This window comes from Myxocyprinus asiaticus, chromosome 3, assembly GCF_019703515.2.
Source record: "Myxocyprinus asiaticus isolate MX2 ecotype Aquarium Trade chromosome 3, UBuf_Myxa_2, whole genome shotgun sequence".
Classification (NCBI taxonomy): domain Eukaryota; kingdom Metazoa; phylum Chordata; class Actinopteri; order Cypriniformes; family Catostomidae; genus Myxocyprinus; species Myxocyprinus asiaticus.
Window position 1 is genome coordinate 20,428,856 of NC_059346.1, and position 20,554 is coordinate 20,449,409.

At 37.8% G+C, this 20,554-nt stretch overlaps 1 protein-coding gene across 6 annotated transcripts in view; it reads left to right on the forward strand.

Annotated features, from left to right (window-relative positions):
• Positions 1-20,554, forward strand: part of trpm3 (transient receptor potential cation channel, subfamily M, member 3) — a 212,716-nt gene that overhangs the window by 173,806 nt on the left and 18,356 nt on the right. For 4 of the 6 annotated variants that reach the window (XM_051660259.1, XM_051660264.1, XM_051660273.1 and 1 more), the window contains 12 exons: positions 1,446-1,580; positions 3,636-3,686; positions 5,132-5,167; positions 5,357-5,497; positions 6,398-6,427; positions 6,823-7,115; positions 13,646-13,874; positions 15,916-16,119; positions 17,586-17,726; positions 19,347-19,475; positions 19,886-20,137; positions 20,314-20,488. In XM_051660259.1, coding sequence (XP_051516219.1) covers positions 1,446-1,580; positions 3,636-3,686; positions 5,132-5,167; positions 5,357-5,497; positions 6,398-6,427; positions 6,823-7,115; positions 13,646-13,874; positions 15,916-16,119; positions 17,586-17,726; positions 19,347-19,475; positions 19,886-20,137; positions 20,314-20,488 — 1,816 coding nt within the window. The remainder of the gene's footprint in view (positions 1-1,445; positions 1,581-3,635; positions 3,687-5,131; positions 5,168-5,356; positions 5,498-6,397; positions 6,428-6,822; positions 7,116-13,645; positions 13,875-15,915; positions 16,120-17,585; positions 17,727-19,346; positions 19,476-19,885; positions 20,138-20,313; positions 20,489-20,554) is intronic. The other 2 variants (XM_051660280.1, XM_051660296.1) reach the window with 1 other exon arrangement.

Genomic DNA, 20,554 nt, shown 5'->3' on the forward strand with positions numbered 1-20,554 from the left:
AAATTTTGCGCAATGTGTCTAGAATGTATATAGTTGGCAGCGGGCTGGTAAATGTTTAATATACCTGTAATTGTGTTGTATATTGGTGAAGTATTCAGCAGCGAGATCCTTTCACTGCATGTTGAGAGAAAAAGTTGTTCCATGTAATGGTTGTTTGTCCAAAGACGAGATCCAAACAACCCATTTGTTAATGAATAATGTCTCTTTTAATACCTTTTTGGTTCTCTACAGTCAGTTGTTGATCAAAAACAAAAAAATAAATTTATATTTAATTCTAATCATGCATGGCACAGATTAGATAAAGCCATTTGAGTCCTCTCTCATTAACATGAGAGAGGACTTAAAGCCACAGCCCAGAGAACCCTCAAAATCATTTTTCAACAATGGAATCCGATAAATGTTTAATGTTTGCAGACGGTTTCTGCCACCACTTCAGTGTGTGACATAAGCGGTGATGTTGCCAAAGGATTGGTCTTTACCTAGCCCTTTTAATGGCTGTAACTTTTGGGTACCTATGCATCTATTTTCAACATGTGTAGGTTTATTGTGCACTTTGTCCTAGACAGGCTTGGGAGGGTACTTTTGAAATGTATTCCACTACAGATTACAGAATACATGCTGTAAAATGTAATTTGTAACATATTCCATTAGATTACTCAAGGTCAGTAACGTATTCTAAATACTTTTATTTTACTTCTTCAACACTGGTAGATTTTTTCACTTGTTTTGACTATAAAAACTCTGCCAGTACAGTAAGACAAAATACACTAGTTAAAAATACATTCTCTGAAAAACCTAAATATCTTATGCAGTGTTGTTTCTAAAACAAGATAAATCAAATTGATCTTGATTTAAGGATTTTTAGATATTTTTACAGGAAAACAATACAAAAATTATCAAGAATACAATTTTTGCCCTTATATCAAAGGTCTTACTAGAAAAAAATTAATTATGATCCAACGTGAATTTTCTTGATAAAAAAAATATGATCATGCCTGGTAACTTGCATGTAAAATGTCTAGAAATAGCATTTTAGCTTAGCATAAAGCTGACAATTTACACAAGGTTTATTTCTATTTCTTCTGCTCCAAACTTACTTCAAACGTACTTCTCTGTCTACTCGTATGAATGTAACACATCATAAGAAAGTGTTTCACTGCTGCTCAAACGCTCTTTGGATCGCATCATTTATATGTATACATTTTTCCATCTGAAAGGACTAAATATTAAACGAAACAAATGACAATAAAATGCAAAGTAATCTCTTCAGTAATCAAAATACTTTTTGAATGTAACTGTATTCTAAATACCAATTATTTAAATTGTAACTGTATGGGAATACAGTTACTTATATTTTGTATTTTAAATATGTAATCCCATTACATGTATTTCATTACTCCCCAACCCTGGTCCTAGACCTGTAAGCTTCATTTGTTTCTGCTCAGGTGGGTTCTCTAGAGCAGTCTATGTTGGATGCGCTGGTACTGGACAGAGTGGACTTTGTGAAGTTGCTGATAGAGAATGGAGTGAGCATGCACCGTTTCCTGACGCTTTCCAGACTCGAAGAGCTATATAATACGGTAATGCAGCTACTTCCATCTCTGAAGCAGAAACAGGTTTACTTTATACAAACACACACACATCTGTAGTGAAAATGATAACTTAAGCTAATGCACTGTCAAACATGTTTTGTTGGTTAACCTAAAAATATGCTTGTTTTGGTAACTTTTAAAGAAATAGTTCAGCCAAAATTGAAAATTCTCTCATAATTTACTCACCCCTCATGCCATCACAGATGTGTATGACTTTCTTTTTCTGCAGAACACAAAGATTTTTAGAAGAAAATATCTGCTTTGTAGGTCCATGCAATGCAAGTGAATGGTGGCCAGACATTTGAAACTCCAAAAAGCACATAAAGGCAGCATAAAAGTAATCCATGTGACTCAAGTGGTTTAATATACCTGTTGTATGTCTTATGAAGTGATCCAATCTGTTTTGGGTGAGAACAGACTAAAATATAACTCTTTTTCACTATAAATCTTCACTTTCACTTTCAGAATATAAAATAAAGTGAAAGTGGAGATTTATAGTAAAAAAAAAAAAAAAAAGGGATTTAAATATTGATCTGTTTCTCACCCAAAGCGATCATATCACTTTAGAAGACATTAACTTAAAGGTGCAATATGTAATATATTTACTGTACCAAAGCATAAAATTACCATATGTTATCAGAGATTTAGGAAACATGCTAAGATGAAATACTGGCTTCTCTGAAAACAATGCTACAGCCAGTATATTCTACTTTGAAATGTCTGATCTGGGCCAGAATTTCTGTTTGTGTTTTGGTTTGTGTGATCCTGCCCACTGCCCATTTCCCAATAGTATTTCGACTCCCCAGGTTGCCAGATTTGAAACAAGTTAGCGGGCAACACTGCGCGCTGCAGCCATTGAAGCCAGCAATACATCTAGCTAACATTGACAGAGTTTTTAATTTGCAAACAATAAAAACATTGCAAACTTATACATTAGCTGATCAACTTACAGTGTAAGGCTCGTCGCTTGCCATTGTAAGTTTGCTCATTCCTGTTGCGTGTCCTCAGCCTGGCAACCCACATAAGCTTTGAGTCAGGGGAGGAGGGGGCGGGAGACAACTCTCTCCAAAATTTTGAATTTGGACTGCTGTACCCAGTGTATTTTAAACACTTGATGTCAATGCTACATATTGCTCCTTTAACCACTCTAGTCATGTGGATTACTTTTATGCTGTCTTTTGCATTGTATGGACCTACAGAGCTAAGATTTTCTTGTAAAAATCTTCATTTGTGTTCAGCAGAAGAAAGAAAGTCATACTCATTTGGGATGGCATGAGAGAGAGTAAATGATGAGAGTTTTCATTTTTGGGTAAACTATCCCTTAAAATTAACTGGTTTTATTCATGAATATTAATTGATATGACTTTCTATCAACTTTATGTGGGTCAAGTCTATCAATTTACAGTGGATTACAGCAAGAAAGAAATATTTGAAGGGGTCATAGGAATCACATTTTCCTTGATCATTTGAGATAATAGTTCATTATACAATGAAAATCTTCTTGCCTGGCCAACAAGAGCATTTATTGAAACTAAGCTCCAAAAACAACTCAAACTTTGGCAACTTTGTCACATAGTCTTACATTTTACATTCACATTTCAGCATGGATTTTATGATCCTGCCACATTGCATTTCAGGCTTTGCAAAGATATGGTCATTGAAGGGTGGGGGCTTTTAAAACTATATTTGACAGAACAGCAATCCCACAAGCAGGAGAAAGCGCTAAGCGCTGTTGCTTATTTCATATGCAAAGGGAGAAATGTTTTAAAAGCACAGCTGCAAAAAAAAAAAAAAAAAGGCTGTTTGATTCTAAAGCTCAGAAAGAGTGTGGAAAGTGGTTATGAAAAATTCTGAGTAGAAATAAAAATAAAAAAAAAATAAAAATGTATGACATATGACCCCTTTATGGGTCAGATCATGTATAACTGCTTAAGGTAACAACTGCAATTTTCTGCTGTGTGTTTTTAAATAATATGTTGAGATGTGTTTGTATGTTGGGGGAGATTGTGAAAGGTTAAATGTGTTTCTGTTTGGCTGTAATAGAGGCATGGGCCGTCCAACACCTTGTACCACCTCGTCAGAGATGTGAAAAAGGTAAGAATTCACCATGCATGCAGCTGAGTGTGTGTTTCTGTATGCATGTGTGTGAATGTCTGTGTATGCATGTGTGTGAGTGGATGTGTAGGTCAGAGTGTGTGTGTAGTTGGTAGATTAGTCTTAGATGTGTTGTATATTTAGCAAAGGTGTCTTTTCTGCTTCTCTTAGCTTGACAGACAGATTTGGCCAATTAGTTGCTTACTTTGTTTCTGTCCATGTCCTCTCTGCTTGTTTCAGTGATTTTCAGACTATAATACAGTCAGAACACTGGGTTTGTTGCTTCTTAAGTTTCTAGTGTATAGTTCATTTTTCTTAATTACTATTCCTTAGTGCATTTTTCGAGACATAATAGGGTGCTTGGTTGCCTTCTTTGTTCACTGTGTTGATATCTGTAGTCTTACAGTGACATTTGTGCATATCTAAATACTGTAATCTCTTTATATATATATATATATATATATATATATATATATATATATATATATATTGCAGGTACATTTGTTTTTTTTTTATCTAGTCTGCTCTTTAAAATGAGAAGTGATTCTTCTCATGTACACTGAGGATTTTATCTACTCTTTATGTAACTTTTCTATCTGGGCATTTGAGGGAACAAATCTTGTTTGTCCATGGAGGCTAACATTACATTAAAATGTCTTGGGATGTTACATCAGCTTACTCTTTGCACTATTCTTTAGTTAATTTTCCATTACATAATGAGGTGCTTGGTTGCATTCTGTGTGAACAGTGGTGATTTCTGTAGTCTTATAGTGACTTTTGTGGATATCCAAATACTGGAATCTCTTCTTAAAAAATAGAAATGACTCACAGGTACATCGTGGGGTTTGTATCTAGTCTGTTCTTTGTCAAAAAAATGTTCTCTAACTTTTCTATCTGGGCATTTGAGGGAACAAATCTTGCATGCCCATGAAGAGTAACATTACATTCAGATGTCTTTGCATAAATGCAGTTCCACTGCTGATTCAGATCAGCCCGTTGAAGCACATTGTGGTACTTGCTGAGGTTGAAGTAATTAGCTCAGCTTAGAAGATCTAGTGTGGGTTCTGCATTGATAATTGTTAAGCCAGAGCAGAGTCTAGTTATCATGGTCTGGATGTGGGATGATGAGATGGATTTGGCCAGTAGATCTAATGAAAGGAGGAATCTAAGGACTTCATGTTCTCTTCATGTCGTTCATTTACAATCTAAATTTCAACAACCTGATAAGGAGTCTCTAATTGGAAAAGCTCACTAATGTTGGCATTATGTGAAAAATCATTAAACTAGCCAATGAGGCATTGTTTGCCTTCATTATTGTTTAGAGGTATTTTCTTATGGTCAGTTCAATATGGCACCAAACCTGATTCTAGACTTGCTTGGTCTCAGTGGGCTGTCTGTTCCTTTAAAATGATTCTGTCTCACTGACCTTGTGTGTTCTTTCCAAGCAAGAATATCCAGGGTTCAGTTGGATCTACCTCAAGGTGAATCAGCCATTCTTCTTTAATTAAATTGATTGCTTCTAGCAATACGTTAGAGTGTATGGGTGTGTTAGTGTGAAAGCGGTGTGTATGTAGTTGAGTGCATGAGTCATGTCTGACCATTTGTCAGTTTCTTAGCCACAACTGTTGGCTGGTGTGCAGTGTCACCATAAGTAACCTCTCTGCTTTCAGGGTAACCTCCCCCCTGACTACCGCATTAGCCTGATCGACATTGGATTGGTGATTGAATACCTCATGGGTGGAGCCTATCGCTGCAATTATACCAGGAAGAGATTTCGGACCCTCTATCACAATCTTTTTGGACCTAAGAGAGTATGTTATTTAACTTGTAAAAACACCTCTTTTAAACATTGTTTTGTGATGACCTATAGAAATGTACTTTGACTTCTGCTGTGTAAATATACCTTCCTTAAAATGTTTAGAAAAATGTTTCCTTTTCAACTTTGGGATTATTCTCTCAGGTTCCCATGAATGAAAACATACTTTCAGAGAAAATTTGTAATTTGTTTCACTCAGTTTGCTTTATCAGCATGACCCACCTGGGGAAATATGGCAGAGAACATATTTCCCATCAGAGACACAGAGAGATGGCATATGGAATTAACACAACATAGATATTCAGTGCAGAGAGAATTTTACATACAGAGCTACTGCAGCTGTGCAATATGCCAAGGCAAATTCTCAAGCCACTGACACCTGGATGATATCTAAATTCCTCGCACACTTTAGCACCTCAGAAGGCTCAGGGATCTAAAACACATATCTCTACCCTCTGACTCAGAACGGAGTCACAGAGAGGTGAAAAATCATCACGGCTCCATCATGTCAATGTTACAGGAACTGTTTATCTGAAATAGTGGATTTCCCGAATGTGTTGATGTGTTTCTGTGAGTGTACATGTGTGAGCATATACCCTTCAATATTGTGAGAACATTTTATCTTATTTGCATATACGCACAGACCGTTCTACATATACTCCAGTATAGGCTTAAAATAGATCAGACATCTACAGTGCTACCAGAAAGATACTCTTAAATTTATCATTGCATGGCATGAAGAATCACATTTACACATTAAACATGCCATGCTCTTAGAAACAAGAGGATTCACTATTTTCATGTTTATGAAGGATGGTACAATTATAAAAAAAATTCTAACATGTCTTACTATTTTTGTTCTGTATGTGTGCTTATGTTTGTGTGTGTTTTTTAGCCAAAAGCCCTAAAGCTGCTTGGAATGGAGGTGAGACTTATTTCTTCATTTCATCCTGCTGCTTTCCAATAAAATCCCCTCTGAGTTTTATTGAAACTGTTTTGTTTAAGCTCCCTATTTTATTTAGAGGTTTGAAGTAATGAAGGTTCACAATGAAATTGCTTCTTGTATTGCATGTTCAGAGGTTTTACAAACACAATTCTAAACATTTCAACTACCTACAATTATCTTTTAATGTTTGTTTACAGGTTCTAGTACTTGTACTGGTCCTATTACTTTTAGTGGCATCTTTGGAAATATAAAAGAGGCACTTTACTGGTTGTTTGTATTTAATTACTCAGAGTTGTGCTTTAGTCATTTTCAGACATGAGAAAATATCATTAAAATACTAAATGAATAAAGAAAATATATTTCATCCATAATAGGATGACATGCCCATTAGAAGAGGGCGTCAGAAGACCACACGGAAGCGTGAGGAGGAGGTAGACATCGACCTGGATGACCCGGAAATCAATCATTTCCCCTTCCCGTTCCATGAGCTGATGGTCTGGGCTGTGCTGATGAAACGGCAGAAGATGGCCTTGTTCTTCTGGCAGCATGGAGAAGAGGCTATGGCAAAAGCACTGGTGGCCTGCAAGCTATGCAAGGCAATGGCTCATGAAGCATCAGAGAACGACATGGTAGATGACATCTCACAGGAACTCAATCAGAACTCAAGGTGTGAAATGCACTCATGCAGATCATGCAGTTTTTAACAGATGTTTTAAGGTCAGTTTAACTTATGAAATTAAAGCCCATATGAGATTTTAGATGAGGATTTATCTTCAGTCTGATTCATAATTTTATTGCCTGCATAACAACCCAAATTTCAAACACGGCCAGTCTTTCCTGTTCCCATTGCTCTCTGGGGTGGGGAAGTTTGACCATCTGTTATGTGCTAAACTGGTCTGCCATCAGAGGCACAGTGACTGACCACAAAGACTCCTTTAAAATTCATAAATGTGCTAATTGCAGCCTTTGTGTCTTTGTATTGGTATTTGAGACCATTTAATCCTGCTTGCACACATAAAACAAACTATTTTTTTGTAGAGATTGATATGTAAAACTACATATTGTCATAATCGAATAGTCTGTGGGCTGCCTGAAGGAATCCTTCATCAAACATGTTTCTTAGGAGTCGTTTACAAAGAACACGTTTATGTGTTCCAAAACGACCAGACGGAGTTCAATGAAATGGTACAGAACGCAAGGGTTTTAACATGCTTTTAAGAAGGGGGCCTGGGTAGCCGAGCGAGTATTGACGATGACTAACACCCCTTGAGTCACGAGTTCGAATCCAGGGTGTGCTGAGTGACTCCAGCCAGGTCTCCTAAGCATCCAAATTGGCCCGGTTGCTAGGGAGGGTAGAGTCACATGGGGTAACCTCCTTGTGATCGTGGTTAGTGGTTCTCGCTCTCAATGGGGCGCGTGGTAAGTTGTGCATGGATCGCGGAGAGTAGCATGAGCCTCCACATGCGGAGTCTCCGTGGTGTCATGCATGACGAGCCACGTGATAAGATGCGCAGATTGACTGTCTCAGAAGCAGAGGCAACTGAGACTTGTCCTCTGCCACCCGGATTGAGGTGAGTAACCGTGAAACCATAAGGATTTACTAAGTAGTGGGAATTGGGCATTCCAAATTGGGAGAAAGGGGGATAAAAAATTTTTTTTAAAGATGCTTTCAAGAAGCAACTTTTCATGCCATCTTAAAAATGCAACACTTGTGTTGGGACGTTCAAAAAACAGCATGAGATGTGACGGAATGCCTAAAGACGTTTTTCTAAATGCATGTCTCTTGGTAGTGCGGCTTTAAAGGGGATAATTTAAAGATGCAATTTTTATGGTTTTACCATGCAAACTGTCTAAAAGCTAAGGCACTGCATGCTGTCAACACACTAATCAAAGCACCAGCGCTAAAAAAAAAAATCAAGTGAAGGTGGATAATCTAGATAATCTAGTGCACCTCATTATCGACTGGTTGAGTGTTGGACGAGAAGTCGGCCATTGTGACTGGAGTAACTATCGGTTTCTGGCAAAAATGTATGCAATAGTTGGTGATTTGTTTTTTTTGTTTTTTTGTTTTTTTCACTCCGTGTTCCTCTGTGGCCGGCGCTGGAGGAATCTACAGTTAGAACGGCTTGGTTGTACAGTATAACAGCAGCCTCTAGAAGTAAATTAAAAATCACTGAGACATTGTGGGTATTTGCTGTATCTAAATCTTTCATCGTTTACAATATTTATCCATATTTGTATCCTCACTTCAACGCATATTCTGTTATTTTGATAAGATAATCAAGTGTTCTAAATTGAAGTGATGGCATGCAAAGAAAAATGTGACCATATGGAAACTTGCCTTGTCAACAAGGGGCAAATACATTGTATCTCCAACTTCATGTCTTCAATAATAATAAACCTTATTCCTCATTAAACCTTATCTGGTGAATTATATATATACAGGGTTGGGGAGTAATGGAATACATGTAACAGGATTACATATTTAAAATACAAAATATTAGTAACTGTATTCCACTACAGTTACAATTTAAATCATTGGTAATTAGAATACAGTTACATTCAAAAAGTATTTTGATTACTGAAGAGATTACTTTGCATTTTATTGTCATTTGTTTAATTTAATATTTAGTCCTTTCAGATGGAAAACATTTATACATATAAACGATGCGATCTAAAGTGCATTTGAACACCGGTGAAACACTTTCTTATGATGTGTGACATTCATACGAGCAGACGGAGAAGTAAGTTTGGAGCAGAAGAAATAGAAATAAACTTTGTGTAAATTGTCAGCTTTACGCTAAGCTAAAATGCTATTTCTAGACATTTTACATGCACATGTTACCAGGCACGATCATATTTTTGTATCAAGAAAATTCACGTTGGATCATAATTTCTTTTTTTCTAGTAAGACCTTTGATATTAGGGCAAACATTTTATTCTTGTTAATAATTATTTTCTTATTTTCCTGTAAAAATATCAAAAAATCCTTAAATCAAGATCAATTTGATTGATCTTGTTTAAGAAACAACACTGCATAAGATATTTAGGTTTTTCAGAGAATGTATTTTTAACTTGTGTATTTTGTCTTACTGTACTGGCAGAGTTTTTATAGTCAAAACAAGTGAAAAAATCTACCAGTGCTGAAGAAGTAATCCAAAATATTTACAATACGTTACTGACCTTGAGTAATCTGTAGTGGAATACATTTCAAAAGTAACCCTCCCAACCCTGTATGTATGTATGTATGTATGTACTGTGATATATACACTGTATGTATGTGTGTGTGAATGTGTATATATACAGGTGCATCTCAATAAATTAGAATGTCGTGGAAAAGTTCATTTATTTCAGTAATTCAACTCAAATTGTGAAACTCGTGTATTAAATAAATTCAATGCACACAGACTGAAGTAGTTTAAGTCTTTGGTTCTTTTAATTGTGATGATTTTGGCTCACATTTAACAAAAACCCACCAATTTACTATCTCAAAAAATTAGAATACATCATAAGACCAATAAAAAAAAACATTTTTAGTGAATTGTTGGCCTTCTGGAAAGTATGTTCATTTACTGTATATGTACTCAATACTTGGTAGGGGCTCCTTTTGCTTTAATTACTGCCTCAATTCGGCGTGGCATGGAGGTGATCAGTTTGTGGCACTGCTGAGGTGGTATGGAAGCCCAGGTTTCTTTGACAGTGACCTTCAGCTCATCTGCATTTTTTGGTCTCTTGTTTCACATTTTCCTCTTGACAATACCCCATAGATTCTTTATGGGGTTCAGGTCTGGTGAGTTTGCTGGCCAGTCAAGCACACCAACACCATGGTCATTTAACCAACTTTTGGTGCTTTTGGCAGTGTGGGCAGGTGCCAAATCCTGCTGGAAAATGAAATCAGCATCTTTAAAAAGCTGGTCAGCAGAAGGAAGTATGAAGTGCTCCAAAATTTCTTGGTAAACGGGTGCAGTGACTTTGGTTTTCAAAAAACACAATGGACCAACGCCAGCAGATGACATTGCACCCCAAATCATCACAGACTGTGGAAACTTAACACTGGACTTCAAGCAACTTGGGCTATGAGCTTCTCCACCCTTCCTCCAGACTCTAGGACCTTGGTTTCCAAATGAAATACAAAACTTGCTCTCATCTGAAAAGAGGACTTTGGACCACTGGGCAACAGTCCAGTTCTTCTTCTCCTTAGCCCAGGTAAGATGCCTCTGATGTTGTCTGTGGTTCAGGAGTGGCTTAACAAGAGGAATACGACAACTGTAGCCAAATTCCTTGACATGTCTGTGTGTGGTGGCTCTTGATGCCTTGACCCCAGCCTCAGTCCATTCCTTGTGAAGTTCACCCAAATTCTTGAATCGATTTTGCTTGACAATCATAAGGCTGCAGTTCTCTCGGTTGGTTGTGCATCTTTTTCTTCCACACTTTTTCCTTCCACTCAACTTTCTGTTAACATGCTTGGTTACAGCACTCTGTGAACAGCCAGCTTCTTTGGCAATGAATGTTTGTGGCTTACCCTCCTTGTGAAGGGTGTCAATGATTGTCTTCTGGACAACTGTCAGATCAGCAGTCTTCCCCATGATTGTGTAGCCTAGTGAACCAAACTGAGAGACCATTCTGAAGGCTCAGGAAACCTTTGCAGGTGTTTTGAGTTGATTAGCTGATTGGCATGTCACCATATTCTAATTTTTTGAGATAGTGAATTGGTGGGTTTTTGTTAAATGTGAGGCAAAATCATCACAATTAAAAGAACCAAAGACTTAAACTACTTCAGTCTGTGTGCACTGAATTTATTTAATACACGAGTTTCACAATTTGATTTGAATTAATGAAATAAATGAACTTTTCCACGACATTCTAATTTATTGAGATGCACCTGTATATATATATATATATATACACACACACACACACACACACACAGTTGCATCTAAATAAATTAGAATGTCGTGGAAAAGTTCATTTATTTCAGTAATTCAACTCAAATTGTGAAACTCGTGTATTAAAGTCAGTGCACACAGACTGAAGTAGTTTAAGTCTTTTAATTGTGATGATTTTGGCTCACATTTAACAAAAACCCACCAATTCACTATCTCAACAAATTAGAATACATCATAAGACCAATTAAAAAAAAACATTTTTAGTGAATTGTTGGCCTTCCGGAAAGTATGTTGATTTACTGTATATGTACTCAATACTTGGTAGGGGCTCCTTTTGCTTTAATTACTGCCTCAATTCGGCGTGGCATGGAGGTGATCAGTTTGTGGCACTGCTGAGGTGGTATGGAAGCCCAGGTTTCTTTGACAGTGGCCTTCAGCTCATCTGCATTTTTTGGTCTCTTGTTTCTCATTTTCCTCTTGACAATACCCCATAAATTCTCTATGGGGTTCAGGTCTGGTGAGTTTGCTGGCCAGTCAAGCACACCAACACCATGGTCATTTAACCAACTTTTGGTGCTTTTGGCAGTGTGGGCAGGTGCCAAATCCTGCTGGAAAATGAAATCAGCATCTTTAAAAAGCTGGTCAGCAGAAGGAAGCATGAAGTGCTCCAAAATTTCTTGGTAAACGGGTGCAGTGACTTTGGTTTTCAAAAAACACAATGGACCAACACCAGCAGATGACATTGCACCCCAAATCATCACAGACTGTGGAAACTTAACACTGGACTTCAAGCAACTTGGGCTATGAGCTTCTCCACCCTTCCTCCAGACTCTAGGACCTTGGTTTCCAAATGAAATACAAAACTTGCTCTCATCTGAAAAGAGGACTTTGGACCACTGGGCAACAGTCCAGTTCTTCCTCTCCTTAGCCCAGGTAAGACACCTCTGACATTGTCTGTGGTTCAGGAGTGGCTTAACAAGAAGAATACGACAACTGTAGCCAAATTCCTTGACACGTCTGTGTGTGGTGGCTCTTGATGCCTTGACCCCAGCCCATTCCTTGTGAAGTTCACCCAAATTCTTGAATCGATTTTGCTTGACAATCCTCATAAGGCTGCGGTTCTCTCGGTTGGTTGTGCATCTTTTTCTTCCACACTTTTTCCTTCCACTCAACTTTCTGTTAACATGCTTGGATACAGCACTCTGTGAACAGCCAGCTTCTTTGGCAATGAATGTTTGTGGCTTACCCTCCTTGTGAAGGGTGTCAATGATTGTCTTCTGGACAACTGTCAGATCAGCAGTCTTCCCCATAATTGTGTAGCCTAGTGAACCAAACTGAGAGACCATTTCGAAGGCTCAGGAAACCTTTGCAGGTGTTTTGAGTTGATTAGCTGATTGGCATGTCACCATATTCTAATTTGTTGAGATAGTGAATTGGTGGGTTTTTGTTAAATGTGAGCCAAAATCATCACAATTAAAAGAACCAAAGACTTAAACTACTTCAGTCTGTGTGCATTGAATTTATTTAATACACGAGTTTCACAATTTGAGTTGAATTACTGAAATAAATGAACTTTTCCACAACATTCTAATTTATTGAGATGCACCTGTATATATATATATATATGTGTGTGTGTGTGTGTGTATATATATGTATGTATATATATGTATGTGTATATATGTATGTATATATATATATATATATATATATATATATATATATATATATATATATATATATATATACTGTATGTATATATATTGTATATACTGTATATATATGTATATATATTATATGTGCATATATATATATATATATATATATATATTTGCAAAACCCTGAATATGATTAATATATAGGCTATAAAAGCTTAATTTAGTTAATCCTTAATACAGAGCATTGTAACGGGCCAAGTCTCGCCACTTCAGAATAAGAGTCCACGGTGTGTTACGTGCTTGTTTACAGTTAAAAGTCCCACGTTATGCACCAAATCTTAATATTTTCTGGTTATTATTGGAATTTTGGTTAAACAATAAACTGCATCTAGAATTTTTTTTATTTTGGACTCTTGTGGCCTCTGTGTGTGTGCCCATTATAGTAAGGACAGACTAAGACATTTTGTTTGCATTCTATAAATCGATTTTAAAAACTATCAATTAATCTGTTATCTTCCTTTGTTATTGGCAAAAATCCAGTACCTGTCAACCTCTAATTGTGACCCATCCCTAGTATTATCTTGCATGCTTATGTGCATACTTTATGAATGTGTCTGTGGTATGGAAATATTCCATCGTTTTTTTTTATCTGCCAGGGAGTTTGCTCAGTTGGCTGTTGAGCTGCTGGATCAGTCCTATAAGCAGGATGAACAGATGGCCATGAAGCTGTTGACCTACGAACTGAAGAACTGGAGTAATGCCACCTGTCTGCAACTGGCTGTGGCTGCCAAGCACAGGGACTTCATTGCACACACCTGCAGCCAGATGCTCCTCACTGACATGTGGATGGGACGTCTGCGAATGCGCAAGAACTCTGGCCTGAAGGTCAGACCTGGGAGGATACTTGGCTCTCAGTGATGGACATGTTACATACAGTACATACTGTAATATTAGTTATTACACAGGACTAACTCTCTGTTGATATTTTGTAAATATATATATATTCCACAGATTACGATATTCTGTGGAGTAGGGTGCCTGAGTGACTGATCACTGCTTATTAGGGTCACATTTAGTGACATTTAATTGATCTTTTGATGGGTGAATCTGTCATCGTTTTTGCATTTACCCCCATCAACCATGAGGCCAGCAACTTATGCAGCATATTAAGTGCTCAGTTTCAGTACTCTAATAGCTGTGCTGACATTTGAAAAAGTGACCCACAGATCATTGAAATTATATTTCTTTCTTCAGGAGACACCAAAACGAAAGGAAAAGTTGGTGTGTGTGAAGACACACAAATTAAATTGGCTGGTCATATTATTCACAAAGTGCTTAAAATTAGCTTTAAAGGGATAGTTCATCCATAAATTAAATAATTTTCTTACCCTTGTGTTGTTCCACACCCTTATGACTCTCTTTCTTCCAAGGAACACAAAAGAAAATGACAGGCAATATGTTAGTCTCAGACACCATTCACTTTCATTGCTTCTTTTTTTACATTCAATAAAAATTACAAAAATTGACAATCCATCATTCTGCCTAACTCTTTTTGTGTTCCACTGAAGAAAGTCATATGGCTTTGGAACAACATGAGGGTAAGTATTTTTGGGTGAACTATCCTTTAAAGTCACTCTGAAGTGCATTGATGAGCGCAGTTCATTTTGGTGATTTGACATACCTGTATATCCTTTTCCACCGTGCTGCTCACGCCAGAGACGCTTACCAGAGAAACCTCAGCTGCACAAAAAATATAATAAACATTCCTCGCATTCAGCTCCCCATTGGCGTTTCCCATTCAAAAGTGATCATCCCTATGCCCTATTCAAAAAGACAATTACCCTCCACTGTGAGAGCTTCAGATGGCTGAAATGTGATAATGGTCAGTCAGAACTCACTTTTTAAGCGATTCTTATTGGAATTTCTATTTGAAACAACCCAACAGCATAGATTGTGCTCACTTCGAAGTGTCTGATCAGCACCAGTTAGAACACAGCCAGACACACTGACAGTTGTAGGGGGAGGGTGCGTTCTCGTTCTAGAAAACATTTGATTGGACAAGGTTTCTCAACGTATATGTGATGTCATGGATTTTCCTGAAACTTTAGCTGAAAGAGAGAGACTGCAGATTTTAAATGCTTATACCTTCTGAAATTTGTTTTGTCCACATTTAGAAGTAAACTAGCATATATATATATCTATATATATATATATATATAGATATATATATATATATATGACCTTAAAGCTAACAGATTTGGACTAAAAGCAGCAAAACGTTAATAATGATTTCACTTTAATGGTCAGGTGTTAGAGGAGAGAAACGAAGGAATGTCAAGGAATCAGATCTGAGCTGTATCTGACACAGGTTGGAAAGGTTGTTGAAAAATAGATTAAAGAGGTAAGGCAAAGAGTATTTGATTTTGGGAATTTTACACCAAACAGACATTCTTTCAGATCTGTTTGTAGTGATTCATGTAAGGTTGAGGAGAAATATTGCCAAGTCTTAAGGGAAGGTCAATGAGGGCACTTTTAGTAGATTAATGAAATGGGCCCTTTGTCAGAGGAATAAATTCAGCATATTTGTCTGATGTATCGATCAGAAATAAATTCTTATACCCATGTAAACGGTCAAAGCTTCAACCTTTAGTTTAAATACATTCTTAGACAGATATTTGCCAGCCCCTGATAAATAAACTATACAGGGTTTTCAGCCATCTCTATCTTCTGTCTTTGGTTTAGTGGTTAGATTGGTGTGTTCTCACAGTAGCTGTTGTTGCACAACAGAGAAAAATTGGTGTCTAACAGTGCCTTTATTCCAGAAACAACTGGTCAAGTGCAACTGGTTGTAGACTGTCGAATAAAAAGCAGTAATGGATTTTTCTCTCATGCTCTGTGTTTTATTTTTGTCTGTTGTATCCAACAGGTTATCCTGGGCCTGCTTCTTCCCCCTTCCATATTAAGCCTTGAGTTTAAAAATAAGGATGAAATGTCATATATGCCTCAGGATCAGGACACCTACCTGCAAGAGAAGGATGTGGATGAACCTGAGAAACAAGCTAAAGAGAAAGAGGAGGAGGACATGGAGTTCACAGTAAGATCTTACTGTGAGACGCAGTACAACTCCGTGGTGAGAGCACCCACCTTAGCCTCGTTTCTTAGCTTATAGTCTAGCACACTCGCGCGCGCACACACACACGTTCACACATACTTAGGCACATCTGCTCTGCTGTGCTCTGTGGAAGTCCTACCCCCAATTTGGCCTCCTAACAACGCTTCTAATTTGTTGTTTTTTGAGTCCGTAGCTCCTTTTCATAGAGAACCTTACCAACCCTGCCCCTTTTCTGATTTCCCCCACCACACCCCCTCTGCCACATCGCCCTTTCTCTTCGTTCCTCGTTGTCAAAGCAAAGACGCGTGGTTGTGGAGTTGTATCGTGTCTCCGTCTGCCTCTGTCCTTGTCTCCTCTCTGCTTCTTTTCTTTTAGCAAGGGTCTCGTCTAAAGTACGGTACTGTGACTGAATGCTGCCTGTGTCTTTATCATTCATGCAGCTACGGCACCATTGTGCATGTTAAAGGCACGTCTTTCCATTGCATTATGTTAGCTGACTTTATCTGCCATCTCCATGAATACAACTTTCACTTATAATTTTAACGAGAGTTTACCTCCCTACTTTCACACAAAACCGCACAGAGATCGTCGCTCAATCTTCCAATGTGAACTATCAAGTGTTGCTCTTAAGAAACAGATCATCCCAAAACATTTATTTGAGATGTAGTCCAAAAGTTACTTGGCCTAAACATCTGAAAAGGACTACATTTCCCAAGAATCTGGACAAGTGACTGGGTTTGATCTGATCTTGTACAACACAGTTCCAAAAACTGGAAGCTTTACCCCTCACTTCACTATGAATATATTGCAGATATATGAGGTTTCTACACAAGATGAAAATTGTATTGCAATTTATTGGAATGTTCTCCCAGACTGTACAGACTGTTATAGCAATATTTTTCTCTGATAACATTAAAATGCCAGTGCCAAAATTAGGGCTGTCTGTGGACATTAACTGTGAAATAAACAAACTGTATTTCATTGCATTTAGAAGGTGTGTAGATTGTACTGGAGCTCAGCAGCTCAGCTTTACCTAACAGCTTGAACAGCAGAAAAGTTGTTGCAATACAATTCTGCCATGATGTCCAAGAGTGTGCCATATTTTTCCATTTATGGGATAAGCTCCCCACTCTTGGATTAAGGATATGTCCAAATAACCCATAGCACTGGGCATTTTCATTCTCCTTTCTCTCTCTCTCTCTCTCTCTCTCTCTCTCTCTCGCTCTTTCTCTCTCTCTCTCTCTCTCTCTCTCTCTCTCTCTCTCTCCTTACCCATGACCATTCCCAGGCAAAATCATCAATGCCCAGCTCATACTGAATATGTCACCAGCCTCAGCACTCAATATTGCTTTGCAGTGTTTGAAACAGCTGCATGCAATTCTGGGTGAGAAGTCATAATATGTAAATAGTATGCAGAAGCAATGTTTTCTCTCTCTCTCTCTCTCTCTCTCTCTCTATTTTTCTATCCACTGTACTTTGCTCAGGCCATGCTGGGAAATGTGAGTACAGAAGCATCCCGCAAGAAACAGGTGGCAGAGGTGCAGAACCGCCATCGACTGATTCCACTGGGACGCAAAATTTACGAGTTTTACAACGCTCCTATTGTCAAGTTCTGGTTTCACACGGTATAAGCCCAGCTATGCCCTCATTCAGTAAAAACAAAACAACACACAGTATTGCATCATGTACTTAGCATATCAGATCTATATAATCATTGAGTACCTGCCTTACTGTTCGTGTCCACTGAAAAGCAAAGTAAAAGCGGAGTGGAGCAAGCATTAAAAAGTTGAGAAAATTTATTAGGAACACTATGGTCCTAAAAAAGTGCCAGACGTGGTCTTCTGCTGTTGTAGCCCATCCGCCTCAAGGTTCGATGTGTTGTGCATTCTGAGATGCTATTTTGCTCACTACAATTATACAGAATGGTTATCTGAGTTACAGTAGCCTTTCTGTCAGCTCGAACCAGTCTGACCATTCTCCGTTGAACTCTCTCATCAACAAAGCATTTTGATCCGCAGAACTGCTGCTCACATGTTTTTTGTTTTTGGCACCATTCTGAGTAAACTCTAGAGACTGTTGTGCATGAAAATCCTAAGAGATCAGCAGACAGAAATCCTCAGACCAGCCCATCTGGCACCAACAAACATGACACAGTCGAAATCACTGAGATCAAATTTTTTCCCCATTCTGATGGTTGATGTGAACATTAACTGAAGCTCCTGACCCATATCTGCATGATCTTATTCATTGCACTGCTGCCACATGATTGGCTGATTTGATAATCACATGAATAAGTAGTTGATCAGGTGTTCCTAATAAAGTGCTCAGTGAGTGTAGATGATTTATTTGATTGTTTATTGAAAGCAAAGCAATCATAGATTATATTAAAAGACAAACACTTACTGTACATTTTACAGACACACCATTAAACAGCAGATGTCTGGCATTTTGTGCGATATTAAGTAGGGTTTTTTTTTTTTTTCTGTGCCAGTGGACACATAGGGTTAGACAAAATACAGTACCATGTGAGTGAATTTCTTTAGGAAATTGTCTTGTGAAATGTTTCAGTTGAAAATAAAGTGGAGAAATCCATATCAGGTCTAGGGGGAGGGGAATGTTCAAATGCTGGCAGGGTTTTTTCTTTTTTATTTAGTCTCATCTATGTTTTAAATATAGGCCACGAATCTGACAAATCTCTAGGCTCCTAAAGATGGAAAAATTCTGCTCTGTGTGCTGTGTCTCTTTATTATTTACTCTCTCTTTTCAACTCATTTTTCTCTTTGCTTGTACACTCTCTCTTTCCAATCCAATCACACAGTCACGCTGTAATGTTTATACTGAGCCACATTTCTGTGCTGCACTGGTGAGAGTGTATATCACTCTATCTACTGTTCTCTAAAACACATTATGTTGCAGAAGAAAAACAGCCACTTTTTGTTTTGTTTTTCTTAGTAAAATAAAGAGGTATAAAAAAAAAATTATTAAAAAAATGTCCCTCCTGTTCCTAAAATCCAAAGTGTAACCCTACAAATATCAGCCTTACGGTGTTCTCAGAGCAAAGTGATTTATGAAAGATTTAACACAACATGCTTATGTGAGAAGAAGAGCTTCTGTAACATTATCATGGGCAGAATGCATTCGTAGTGAATGTCACAGATACCGTTCATTGTTTGAGCTAAAACAGGAAAAAATCAACAAAATATTTTTTTTTTTACCTTATTGTGATGTTCTCTGTCTTCTCACAGTTGGCCTATGTAGGGTACTTGATGCTCTTCAACTATATTGTGTTGGTGAAGATGGACCTGTGGCCCTCTCCCCAGGAGTGGATTGTCATTGCCTACGTCTTCACCAATGGCATTGAAAAGATGAGAGAGGTGAGAGAGAAAAGATTATTTCTCTGTATTGTTTCCTAAGCATCTCTGTTTAACTGTAAAACTTTGAATCCTGAGGTGTAGGGGGAAAGTAATGTCTATTAACTAAATTGGTATATAATTAAATGGCTGTTGTTCAAATATATATATATATATATATATATATATATATATATATATATATATATATATATATATATATATATATATATAACTGTTTGTTTAGAGTTAGTTGTGACAGCATTTCAGCAACCTTCACAATTTTATTTACTGTTCAGGAGAAAAAAAGTTGCTCCCTCAGTGAAAGTATTCTACTGCCCTCTTCTGGAATTCAGTCAACACAATTTTTTGCCTCAGAGTTCGTGTCTGTCCCTTTCAGAGCTCTTTGCTGTATCATTGTTCCTGTCTCTTAGATCCTCATGTCAGAGCCAGGGAAGCTCCTGCAGAAGGTCAAAGTGTGGTTACAAGAATACTGGAACATTACTGACCTCATGGCCATCCTCATCTTCTCCATTGGGATGGTGCTCCGCCTACAAGACCCACCCCTGATGAGCTACGGGAGGGTCATCTACTGTGTCAATATCATTTATTGGTACATACGCCTGCTTGACATCTTCGGAGTGAACAAATATCTGGGTCCATATGTCATGATGATCGGCAAGATGGTGAGGGGGACTGATCATTTAGTTAAATAAAACTCTGAAAACAAAGAACATGTTTTTAAATGAAAAAGAATGCAACATTCTCAGAATACATAAACATCCTAACATGGACTCTAACACTGTTGATCTTTCTCTTTCCCTTACTTTTCACCTTCGTAATTATTTCGGGGTGAATGTAGATGATAGACATGATGTATTTTGTGATCATCATGTTGGTGGTGCTGATGAGTTTCGGGGTGGCACGGCAGGCCATCCTCAATCCCAATGAAGACCCTTCCTGGATGCTGGCACGCAACATCTTCTTCATGCCATACTGGATGATCTATGGAGAGGTGTTTGCTGACCAAATCGACCGTAAGGCGGGCTCCTCACTAATATTTACCATTGCTGGGGTATCAGAGATATACACTCTGGGTATTT